We start from the raw sequence: 12,998 nt of genomic DNA, 5'->3' as shown, positions 1-12,998 counted from the left end.
ATAATCTTTAGAGGGATTGAGCAGTCCAAAACAGTGGCAGAAAAAGCAGCAGAATATGGTATTAAAATATATTAAAATACCTAAATTATATCAATGGCACTGTGATATAAAATGTAGATTAAGTTGAGAATGGAAAAGTTTTAAAAAAAAGCAATAGTAATGTTTCAATTCTATAGATACAAGGAAGTGAGTCACTGAAGCCCAAATATGTACAGTACAGCACAGCCAGCACAATGGTAAGGCAGCTGCCCTGAAGTGATGCACTAAGCCTTACTTCATTAAACTCTGGATTCAGGGTCTTCTTCTTAACAGCAGTTTTATGCTTTGACTTTTTGTTTTCATCTGGCTTCAGGTATCTAAAATGCAAACACATATATTAATATACATGTTTAGTACTGGCGATGGAGTGTTTCATGAGGTGAATCTGAGGAATGCAGGAACCTAGCATACATTGCTTTAATGCCCATGTCCAGCAGAGGGCGCTCTGGCACCGTCATTCGACACAGCTTTACAGTTTGAACACTCAGAGCATGAGAAGCTTAAACTGCACCAGGTCACACACAGGAAAGGAACGGCATAAAAACTAATAAAACAGGGAGGAAGGAGACTGCTATTTTTGCTCTAAACAAGGAGAGCATAACAGTCGGCCCTCATGCTGGCCCAAACGGCATGGCTTTAATGAGACCACTGCTCTCTGCTCCTGAAGGCCAACAGACGGGGAGACTATAGCTATGCGCACTGATTAAACAAGCCTCATGCCAGGAACTCAAGAATACCATAGCATCTAAATCACACCTCAGTGTTTGTGTGAGGCTGCCTATTTCAGATCCAAAGATACATGTGTGGTCTTGAGGAGGATATATAGTGATGCTTGCAAATATCATGGACTGAATATTTAAGACAAGGTGTGTTACTATCTAAATAGTATAATGTTTACACTATGGCACTTTATAAATAACCACCTATATGTGTGTGTGCGGGGGGGGGGGGGGGGGGGGGGGGGGCCTCTCTTTCTTGGAAACCTATATGCTTGGAAAATCTTTATATACTGAGAAAAGCAAAAGTGCTAGAGTTTTAATACAGCGACATGTCACAGAACAAGAGAGCCTCATAAAAAAAAAAACCCCAGCATCATTCATCTCTCTCTCAACCACTGAATGCCTGTTTCTAATGGCCATCTTTTACTGCCTCCAGCCCCAGAAGTTTCATTCACTGCTGTAATTGTGTGCGCAGATGAACCCCATTACTCAGCTGTCCTGGCCACTAAATGGATTGTGCCACATTTTCAAATGGGGGGTTTCTTCATACATGCATTCCAGTGGAAAGTAACTCGTGTTTTATTTTCCTCTTTCTAAATGAGGAAATGGCACTCTCAGTCTGGAGAGCCTTAATAACAACCACTGCTATAAATTCACAAATAGAACCATTAAGAGGTTGAAAATAATAAAATACTGAGTGGGTGAACGAGAAAGGGAAAACAAAGTGATGTTAAAAGCAAAATCTGGGATCTTTTACTTAGAATCAATAGCATTAACAGAATAATACCCTGGCAGTACTTACTACGCTCTCTCCGAGCAGCCAAACAGGATCAACCGGTTGGAAAGCATTCTGAAATGAAATGCCACATTGTGTGGTGTTACAGTATAATCTGACTCACGCACTTGCTAATCGATTGATGTTGGGACATTCCGCAACATAAAAGGCAGAATAATCCTCTAGCCTCCTGAATGAGATTTTAGTAGAACATGGAAGAATTGAAATCACTAATTCCTCCTCTGCGCAGGACACTGAGATTATTATTTCATTAGAACTATAAATTAAACATTGAAGAGGGCAAACACAGTTGTCACAAAGACAAACAAATATAAACAAGTACCTTATCTAAACATAAACAAAAATCACCTCTCATTCTTTCCCTTGCTCTGTTGTGCATACACCCACACACACCCGCCCCCCCCCCCCCCCCCCACACACACACACACACACACACACACACACACACACACACACACACACGCGCGCGCGTGCGCGTGCACACACCTTGATAAAGCCTGAAGTCATGACAGATTAGCAAGTAAGGGGGTGGGCGTCTGCAGTGTGCCCAGCTCGTATTAATCATCATCAAAATGCAAAAATAAATCCCAATGAATCCTTTATGTGGTTAAGTGTCTAGGTGCAGAGGACGGAAAGGTCCCTCACTGCTCATAATCACCAGGAACTGCCGAGTGTTTGCCTTGGGCACCTTTGTTCATCGCAGGGAGATGAGCTTTGGCCTTACTGCTCTGAGCTCCTGGCTGTGGGCCCAGCGCTTCTGACTGACTGTTCATTTCTGAAGACAAATGTCTTGACAGGATTTGTTCTGCTGCTCACTGATCACCTTCATTAATCGCCATTGATCTGTTTTTCTGCATATTCCAAAATCAGATAACTCCGCAACTCTGGGGTTTCCCCAGTCATCCCTGACACGGAGCTTAATTGCATCTTTTGCGTACAATATGTGGATTTGGGGGCTTATTTGACCTTTTAACAGCAGTGAGTTTTATTGCCTTGCTGGGTCACCTCCTTCCACAGCAATGAGGGAAAACAGGATTGGTGAGTGAAAAATCGCAAAGCCATCAGGCCCAGGTCATGAAGCCTTAGACAATGAACCCAACACAACTGGCCCAGGTCATGAAGCCTTAGACAATTAACCAATGAACAGAGGTGTTGGACTGACAGGGAGGAAAAGCAAAAATGAACAGAGAACATGACCCTCACGACTAAGGTTGGGAACCACAGAGAGAGAGAGAGAGAGAGACAGAAGATCAAAGTTAAGAGAGTTGGAAGGGGGAGGAAAAGGTGTGGCGGAAACGTAAGGTCATGACTTACGTTTTGACGTACGGGTCGGAGAAGCCGTTGGCGTCCATTGCAGCCAGGTGGGCGCAGCGGATGATGCCTACCACCAGGCCGCACTTCTGTGAGCTGTACTTCAATGAGATCATAATCCGGCCCCGCTCCTCCAGGGACTTGTCATCCGTCTTATCGATCTGAGGAGGGCGGTACAACAGGTGGCGGTGGTGGGTGTGTGTTTGGAGCAGAGTGCATGGGCCTGCATTTTTATTGCATGCCATACAACTCCTTTCATTTTGAAGGCCATAGGCTGTCTGGAGTCTGTCTTATATCCTCTGGGTGGCTGTTTAATCTTGATACTAAACCTGTTTCTTTTTCTTTCTTTTTTTTATATTGTTAGTTGTGTGTTATTCTATACATTTTTTATGTACCAGCCTCTTGGGATTAGTTGACAAAGAGATCACTGCGGTTAGCTTGGCCACGTACAGCTTAAAGTGATCGTGAGGTCACTGTATACTGAATTTTCAGGCACCAATTCAAGCGGAGTACGTGCAAAAAAATAAATAAATAAATAAATAAATAAAATCCAAAGTCCCCCATTTCCTAGTGATTAGCCTGGCTGATTGAGTTTCCTGTGCAGTTTGTAATCACCTCCGCAGCAGCAGCATCATCATCTACTCGTCTAGACGCGTTATTTTTAACCCCCTCTCCCCGCCCAGTGCTCGGCTCACTCGGCCCAGACTGCTGAGTCTGAGCTTCCTCACGTTTGTTCGTAACTCTGGCGAGCTGCGCCGACTTCATTAGCTGTGGAGGAGGCGTCTCCACTCGTCGCCCCGGCGACGCTGGAACACGCGCGCGCTTTTGCCGCAAAACAAACCGCTCGTGCTTCTCGGCCAGCCGGTAGCTGCTCCAGAAGCCGGACTGAGCTCTCAGGGCAGATCCCAGATCAGCCTGCAGGTTAAAGTGTCGTCGTCTGAGCTGGTGTCACGGGTGGTGATCGTCCCAATAAACAACGCATCACAAAATAAAAGTTCCCTCAGCCCTGACCGGAAAACAGCTGGCAGGATGGGAGTGATGACAGCAAGATTAAAAAAAAAAAGAACTTAAAAAAAATTGTACTAATTCATTTAGTAAAAAAAAAAAAAGAAAAAAGGAAGTAATTTAGAGGGAACTCATGGCTGTAATGTCCATTACGTCAGATTTGTATTTTTTTTTTTATAGCTCTTAATAATGCAGGAAAACAACCTAATGAGGACAATTATGTTTTTGTGTTCAACAAGGTATATCTGTCAGCAGGTGGCTTCTGAATATCCCCACACTGGGTATCACAGGTCCCTCAAACCGGGAATGATTCTTGTCCATGTTATGATGTCTGATGCCATTTTCTCCCTCCAAATCCACCTGCTACTGCACATGTTTCTTACCTGAGCTTCAGCAGATCATTGTGTAGGCACTACGGTTGTCTGTGGTAGCTGTGTATTGCCGAAAGCTGCAGTGGAGAGTCACCGTAACATTGAACGACCAAGGCAACAAGCATAGCCAGCGAGATGCTCTGTGTTTCCCACTGTGCCAGAACCACGTTTTTAAAATTTCAGAGCCATGTAATCAGGGGCTAAGAACCTCTCATTTATTCTTTTTGAAGTATTTTGCTGGAAATCCTTCAAATGAAATATTTCACACAATGGTTCTTTGAAAGGACGTCCGCACTCACAAATGTATTGGTTTGTTTTCAGCCTCGGTTGTTGTAAACTCCAGCTCACCAGAAGCGTCAGCTGTTTCTCATGCAGTGCTGGACTTTATTTTGTTAACCATATAGCATAAAAAAATACACTTCCATTAAAGCTCCTGTCTACTCAGTTTGATGGTTATCTTGTAACTACTATCAATCAGCCTTTGTAAGTGATTTATAATGAACTGGCAGCCAAAGAATGATGATGCTCTTTACTGATGAGACATTTTTTAAAGGATTTTTTTTTCCCCTGGCATTTTCTTCTGCTGGATTTGAGTTGGACAAGACTTTGCTGTACGTGACTGTCAAGTCAACCAAAGTGCCAATCACACTTAGGGAAATGTGTACATCACTTACCTGTTGTGTTTGGGTGGCTCAAATATTTCAAACAAATATCTAAAACCATATATTTATCATATACTGCCCAAGTTCCAAGGTCTGAAATACTGAAAACAGAAACAACTGAAAATATTTCTTGGCTCCTAGAATGTGCTCCTAATTGGGTTTAAGAAGAGATTCTGGGCTCACAACTGAAAAGTGCAGCAAAGAAATTGTGTCATGCAGAGCTACAGCTCTTTGATTTCATTTTTATGCTTACTGATATGAAACCTCAACCACTTTGGTATAATAAGAAGGACTCTTGAAAAGCCAGAATGCAGCCCTTGCTGATCTAGATAAAGCCTTGAAGAGGAGGAAACAGCCACCTTGTCCATTCATGCAGATACTATCTGTCTTCATGCTATTGGCAGTGGTTTCCTGCCTATAAGATTCAGCCCGTGTGTGGTGCATGGACATAGCCAACACAGGAAAGCCTCTGGACGCAGGTGCTTTTTCATGAAAGGATAACGGGTGGTGTGTTATTGTGGACCTGCTTGGTGTGTGTATGTGGGGGTTGGCCGAGCACAGGGCAGCTGCAGGAGGGCCTGAAGGAAGTACTCTGGCTGGCTCCATCCTGAGCTGGTCTTCGTCAACACGACGAAGCTGGAACAGAGTGTGTTTTCCAGTGCTCTGCTGAGACGGATGAAATGCGGGCTGCAGCTCAGGTGCCGATCAATTTCTGATTAGCTCAGAGTGCAGTCACGAGAGTATCAATAATCTATTCGAGAACATGATATGCATCTCTGTGAGGCCTATCGGCTGAAGTTACCTGCCGTGACCCATCATCTGGCTGTGACAAAAAAAGATTTTGCGACCAATCGTAGACAGGCCTGAGAATCATGGGATACTCACAGGCAGCTGCTTTTCCAGGCAGTTGTAGAAGTTCTTGGTCTGATTGGGCTTGAGTTTCTTCAGGGGGATGCGGGTCTCGCCGATGAACTCGTTGTGACGGAACTTGTCCTCGTCGCACACCGAAATCCTGCCGGGGGTGAGAGCGGCAACCAAAAGGGAGACGAGATTAGACGAAATTAGACTGCAAAGGGACACTAGGGTATTGGAAGTCAATAATGTAATTAGGCATACTTAAACAAGACAGCCACAGGAGCTCAGCACGCATTCATGGCTCTGTTAATCCAATTTCAATAAGGAGCAGCATTTTCGAGTAACACAGCAGACTGGACGACAAGACTACAGCCATCGCTGGACTTCCCTTCATCATTTCCCTTTCTTCTAGCACAAACCCAGACAAGGATTTAAATGTTTTGAATGTTGGTCATGTTTCGAATTTGTAGCTGATTGGTTCTGACCTTTAAGTGCTTTTTGAATATGGAAATCTTAGCTCACATAAGGGAGTGTCGTTCACATCCTAACACTTCTTGATTTTAAATCTACTTGAGCAAGATTAACTATTTTTCAATGCAGGAATCCTGCACATCTCTGTTACAAAGGAACATGCCAGCTTTGTTTCCAGCACTGACTGTCTAAACTATTTAGCCAGAAGTGGAGCAAATTTCAACTTACCCCATAGGTTGTAACAGTCACTAAAATGTCTGGTAAATTGATACAAACACAATTCATCCAATACAGTTCTATGTTCCTTGAGCCAAATGAGCCTATATACATAAAAATATCGGCATCCATTATTATTATCCAAATATTGTTAGTTGTGACATAACTCGTCCTTGTCCTTGGCCAAGTCACATGTGGCACACTTAGATTTGTCCAAAAATCAAATAGCAGCAGGATAAAAATGAAGTATAATTTATTTACATGGTATCTATAGTACATTTCTGATGAATCTGTCGACACAAATGTCAAAATACTTTGGTAAATGTGTGCAGGGAACATATGAACTTCTATTGTTTCTTGTACAGGTTTAATTGTAACACAGTGTGACAACATGCCCCGCTGTGTAGTGCATAAACCTTAGCCTGGCTCTCACTGTGAATTATTTACATGCTGCACCACATTACAGCCAATAAGAGGGAAGTTAAAATAATATCAGAGTGAATTCTGTCACTTATACACTAAATGTAGGGATAAAAAAAACAAAAAAAAACATTTATGATGAAAGAAGTTACAGTTTCGGTATAAAACCATCAGTGTGCATCTGGCAAAATAGCAATTGAATACATTAAAGATTTGCTGATGATGTTGATATGAGAAGATGACCAAAAGCGTATTCTGCTGGAACCTGTTTAACTACATAAAAAATGTGTTTGTTTATACCCTGGGCTCAATAAAGAACAATAAAAAATGGGTGATTCAATCTACAGTTGTGACCCCATGGCAAATAAATATACTGTTACTTTTCCTAACACTTACTTGGAAGAATGTGTTTAGTCTAAACTTTTATTCATATCAGACTTGTTCACTGTGAAATGAGATTTTGGTGCTATTTGCTGTTTCAAGCGGGACCAATTAATGTGTGAAGGAAGATGCCTGTTTACTTTTTGCATAGCGGATAATTACATCTGGCTGGATATGAGTAATTATTCACAAAGAACAGAGACATTCTCCAGAGCGGAGTTTTCACAAGTCTTGCAGCTTTAAGATGATCTTAACAGTCAGAGACACCAGTCAAATGATCACCTCTCTCTAGTGTCTTATGAGGCTCCGCTGTGATGCATTTGGCACACGCAGCCCTGAACCATTTTTACTTTACCATTTGTACAGATGGTGCATGTAACAAAATTTTTATTAATCATTATTATTTTGTACCCAGTTTTCCCACCAGTGTTAGTCACTGCCAGTTCCCACCCTCTACATGAGCCTTGCATGATGGCTACCAACCCGCCGCGTCTCTCAAGCACTGTTGTTGGATAGCTGAACATGCTTGGGGGGGGTGGGGGGGTACTAACTGCCCAGTTCTGTGACCTAACAGATGCCCACAATTGGCTGGCATCGCTCGAAGTCAACAGGACTTATACTCTCCCTGTGCCATCATCCATCCCACTCAACAAGAGCGCGGCCAAGTCTGCTCCCTCGGACTCCTGGGCACCGATGTCGTTGGGAAACTGGGCTGCAAAACACGATATTGCGTGTATATTGCGACACATTGCAATAGTGATATGCTTAGCAATATATTAAAAATACAGTGGTGACCATATAAGGCTGGATATACATAGATGTGTTATGATTGTGAAATGATTAATGTTGGATCATGTAAATGCATTAATTCATCAAAACACCCAGAAAATGCTCAGATGGATTAGCAATGATGCTCACAGCACAAGAACGAATTATATGATGCGTTAGAGAGCTAATTTGCATATTTCAGCCTTTTGATATCATGTGATATCAGTACTGGGGAAGCCGATATTGCAACATCGACAATATTGTGTGCTATGCCAATTAAGAGCCCCATCAACTGAAGTGGTTCTAGGAATCATATTGTTCTGTTCTTTCATGGTTTACGGTTGGATCTGGAGCTAGAAATATTGAACAGACAACAGACCTACTTATAAATAGAGCATCCATTTAATCCAATCAGAAAAAAAAGTTCACTGTAAATGAGATTATATGTAATCCACCTGTTTTACAACTCAGAAAACAAATCCTTTAGTTCAAGAACATGTGTTGCATCAGATATCACAAAACCACAAGATACAAAAATAAAAGAAAAACTACTAGTCCCTAGTAGAATCTTCAGATCTAGAAAATGAGATGTCCCATGAATATTGTACACATTTCAGCTCTTAACTGAGAGCTGCATTTATCTATACAAAACCGTTTTACAAATTCCACACCTTTAGCAAATATTCAAGTTTTTCCAAAAAACTTTTGAAAACTATTGAAACAAGAGAACTCAACCTCCACAGTGTTATCACATTTGGCTCAATCATCGATAACTGAAGGATCAAACATTTAATATTTATTTAATGGTTGTGTAACACATTTTCTGAATCATTTTTCAAACATTAAGTGAAGGTTGTTACTTGAAATGTCAATATAATTTGTAAGTATTTCAGATGTTGTAGCAATAAATATAAAATATTCAATATTGAGATATATTAAGAAGCTATTCCATAAATATTTATTTTCACTAAAGGTCACAAGTGCTCTAATCAAATATAAAACAAGGATGAAATCAAGATGCTCATTCTGCATCCCCAGTCAAAACAAGACAATGCACTAATATCACTGTAGTAGATTAAAGAATGATTTGCTACTTCTTTTTTCATTTAATCCAAATTTAGTTGATATGTCAAAGTTGGACCAAATTCACCAGTGAATGAGTATCCCATGCAAGTACATTTTGATGAATTGTTGACCTAACTGGTCTGACTAACTAGATTTTGTGCTGAGGTTAAACAATATGCCATATTCCAGAATGCAGACAGATGCTGATGGTACAGACAGATGGAGCATGCATGCGTAGCCACTGAGCTACTCATTACCATCACTTCTTATCTACCTTTAGTGAGGGTGGCAGCAGCTGTCTGAATAAGGAGACGTCCGCCTGCCATGGCTGTCTGTCTCCTCGTCCCTCTCCATTACACATGAGAGGGCATGTGGGGACTGTCTCAGCTGTGACGGTGCACAAGCCCTTTCTCTCTCTATTTCAGGGTATTAGAATGGTCACCTGTCACACTGCCACACACACACACACACACACACACACACACACACACACACACACACACACACACACACACACACACACTCCCGCATACATGTGCACAACACACACACACAGACACACACACACACACACACACAGACAGACACACACACACACACACACACACACACACACTCCCGCATACATGTGCACAACACACACACACACACACACTCCTGCATGCATGCGCACAACATACACACACACACACACTCCCGCATACATGTGCACAACACACACACACACACACACACACTCTCCCGCATGCATGCGCACAACACACACACACACACTCCTGCATGCATGCGCACAACATACACACACACACACACACACACACACACACTCCTGCATGCATGCGCACGATATACACACACACACACACACACACACACACACACACACACACACACACCCGCATGCATGCGCACAACACACACACACACACACATACACACTCCTGCATGCATGCACACAACACACACACACACACGCACACACATATCCGTATATCCATAACACTGGATTTCCACCCATCTGTAGGGAAGATTGAACAGTTGTATGTATGTGCTTTCGCTCATTGCTATTCATAAGGTCCAAGGGCACCTGAGTGAGCGCACAGCCGCGTATGTGTGGTGTGTGTGAGTCTGTATATGGTGCGTGTAGCACTCCAATGTATCAAAAAGGCAATCACCCACTCCCTCAGCCTGTTCACCCAGCCTCACAATAGGTCTCCAGGAAAGTTTCCCAACATGGACAGCACACAACAGTTTCTGAATAGTGCTGTACTCTGAGACATCAGCTGGATGGGATATTCATGCACACTGCACAGTGACATCGCCAGTACCGAAACGCACTAATTCTTACAGGTTTCTTACAGAGTCCAGTACAGTCTTGCGCAGTGTAAAGTGGACTTTTAAATGTGTTGAATTACTCTTCGTGTGGTGTTTTATTTCTGAATGTTTGGAAGAGAGTTTGACAGGAAGCCGCGTCAGCAAATCGTACCTTCTGTCTGCACGGCTTTCAATCCAGATGCAAAAAGCCATCCATTACATTTACTCAGAAACATCCGTCATGCCATCTGAGGTCTAGTGAGAGAGGCCTGACTGTAAATGAGCTATTGTTTTCTGAGAAAAGTACTAATTTACATGCTAATGGTAAGAAGTGAAGGACTATGCGAATCAGAGGTCTGCGTGATCCCATAATGCTACCATAAGGTCTCACCACATCTAGAGAGAGGGCCAGATAATTACAAGGCAAAAGGTGCTAAAAAGCAGAACAGATTTAATTTTCTACTATAAACATTTAAAATTGGTACTTAATGGTTTGCTGATGCGAATATATATTTTCCGTGATTAACATTCATAGTCATGCAAATATAGCCCATATGAATTTGAACATGTCACAATAAAGCTTCGATAGAAAATGGACTAGGTATGCATATTTGTATAAGAGCTTATCATTTAGGGTCATCTAAGGCTGGGATCCGCACTGCTGAGAAATGCCACCTAATTGTGGGTTAGTCTTCACCATCACTTCATTTGCACAAAGAAATGACCACTGTGCTCTTGAAACGGGGGTAAAACACAGTTAAATCACTGTGCTCTGGAAACAGGGGCAAGTCACAGTAAAATTACCACTGCGTTCTTGATACGGGCCCAAATCACAATAGCTGCCTCTTTTCACTCTCATCCTGTAGGTTCCTAGGGAGGAAAATGTGGTAATGAACTGCGTTTTTTGCATTATTAATGTACTGAAAGGCTAATTTAAAAGAAAGCCAATAGATATGAGCTCACAGCAGCGCGAGGCACTCGTGCAGCTAATTCGCTTTGGCGGGAGGCTTGCGGATCCTCTGGAGCACCGCGGCCACTGGAGACGCCTTTGGAAGATAACGCGGAACTTTTTCCAAGAGGCCTATAGCTGAAGTTGGCCACAGCCAGCCGTTAAAGTGCCACCCCGGTGTTCAGCCCAGCCAGGAGGGGTGTGAGGGACAGTGAATAACGAGGTGGAACAAATCGAGATACGATGGCGAGGCAGCGCCTCGGCAAAGCTGAGGCAGCGCCTTGGAGGCGTGAGGGATCCTACAGCGCCGCGTGGGGACATCCTCACGCACATTTCCTGTGCCTCCAACAGCCATTATTACCGCCACGTCATCCGCCGTCTGAGGTTACCCTCTCTGGAGGGAGGGCGGAGAGGCAGGACTCTGTCTCCCGGACTTGTCGAGCTGCCTGCTTTCCTCTCAAGGGCTTTTTTTTCCTCTGAAACGGTGTGTGGGAGGGGGTGTGTGCAGGCTTGGTGGCGAGAGCGTGATGCGTGGACGTTGGCATAAAAGTGTCCTGCCGTGTGGGAGAAGCCAGCAACCATGTTCATGTCAGCCGGGCCCAAAGCCGCCTCCAGAATGCTTTGCTTTGGGGGCTGGCAACTTCCAGCATCACCTTGGAGACGAAGGCTTCCAAACTGAAGCGGCAAAGCATAAATCTCCATTCTGTGCACTCATAGCTCAGCAAAAATCAATAGGAGGTACCGTGCTGGTCAGCGCTGTTGACAGCTGAGATAAATCTGTAAACAGGGTAACATATCCATAAATCAGCTGAGCTAAGCTGAGGGCATTAGCCAACCAAAGGCGGTAGCAAGTAACTGATGAAATTCTTACTATTGCATTAAAAGGTGGCCATAAGTTTTTATGGTCCTACAGTACAAAGACACAACATATTGTCTAATGGGTGAGAGTATCCCAAGGGGCAGAGTGAAATGCTGTGGTTTGTGCTTCACTTCAACACTACCGCAATGCACAACATAATTATGTTATTTGTATTGGTCAGAGCAAATTTTACATCTGACAGCACATTTTCGAACTACCTGCGTTTGTATATTCGGAACTTGTTCCATTTAAGGCACTGCTCACAATAGCTTCTAGACTCTGGCAACACAGAGATTATAAAACGAATCAAAAGGCTCTGACTGAACTTGTCCTTCGCCTCCCTGAGACCGAAACAGTAAGTTTGGTAGCAGCCCAGAAATGCAGCATGGTGAGTGATATCTTGCCATTCATAGGAACTGAGGGCACAGTTTGTATTGCTAGTGCCGGCCAGCTGGTTTTTATGGCCGGCTCTTCTCAACTGTCGTCCTGCTGCCTTCCGTATGCGGTGCCATGTGAGAGAGGCGCAATAAAGGTTTAGCACTCGGACATCCACACAGAGTGGGCGCGCCAACACGGGCCAAGTCTTGGCCAGAAGGGTAAGCGTGGGGGTGGGAGAGGGCCCTGCCCCTAACCCCCACCACCTGAGTGGTGGGCGTTTCAGAGACGATAGATCGGAGGCCGCAGATTTGTCATTATTTAGCAACTATTTGCATGAAGGGCGAGAGCTGTCCCCCGAAAGTAAGACCTATGAGGGAGACTTTCCGTTTCCATGGAAACTGGCAGAGACGGGCCTACAG

General features: G+C 43.5%; 1 protein-coding gene across 1 annotated transcript in view; it reads right to left on the bottom strand.

Annotated features, from left to right (window-relative positions):
* LOC113573752 (double C2-like domain-containing protein beta) overlaps positions 1–12,998 on the bottom strand; it is a 57,977-nt gene that overhangs the window by 3,049 nt on the left and 41,930 nt on the right. The window contains exons 5-7 of the mRNA XM_035527193.1: positions 5,789–5,915; positions 2,869–3,026; positions 275–356 (exon numbers count right to left, since the gene is read on the bottom strand). Of these exons, the coding sequence (XP_035383086.1) occupies positions 275–356; positions 2,869–3,026; positions 5,789–5,915 (367 nt within the window). The remainder of the gene's footprint in view (positions 1–274; positions 357–2,868; positions 3,027–5,788; positions 5,916–12,998) is intronic.

Source organism: Electrophorus electricus, chromosome 6 (assembly GCF_013358815.1).
Source record: "Electrophorus electricus isolate fEleEle1 chromosome 6, fEleEle1.pri, whole genome shotgun sequence".
Classification (NCBI taxonomy): Eukaryota; Metazoa; Chordata; class Actinopteri; order Gymnotiformes; family Gymnotidae; genus Electrophorus; species Electrophorus electricus.
The sequence above is the reverse complement of the archived record's forward strand: the minus strand, read 5'-3'. Positions and strand labels throughout refer to the sequence as shown.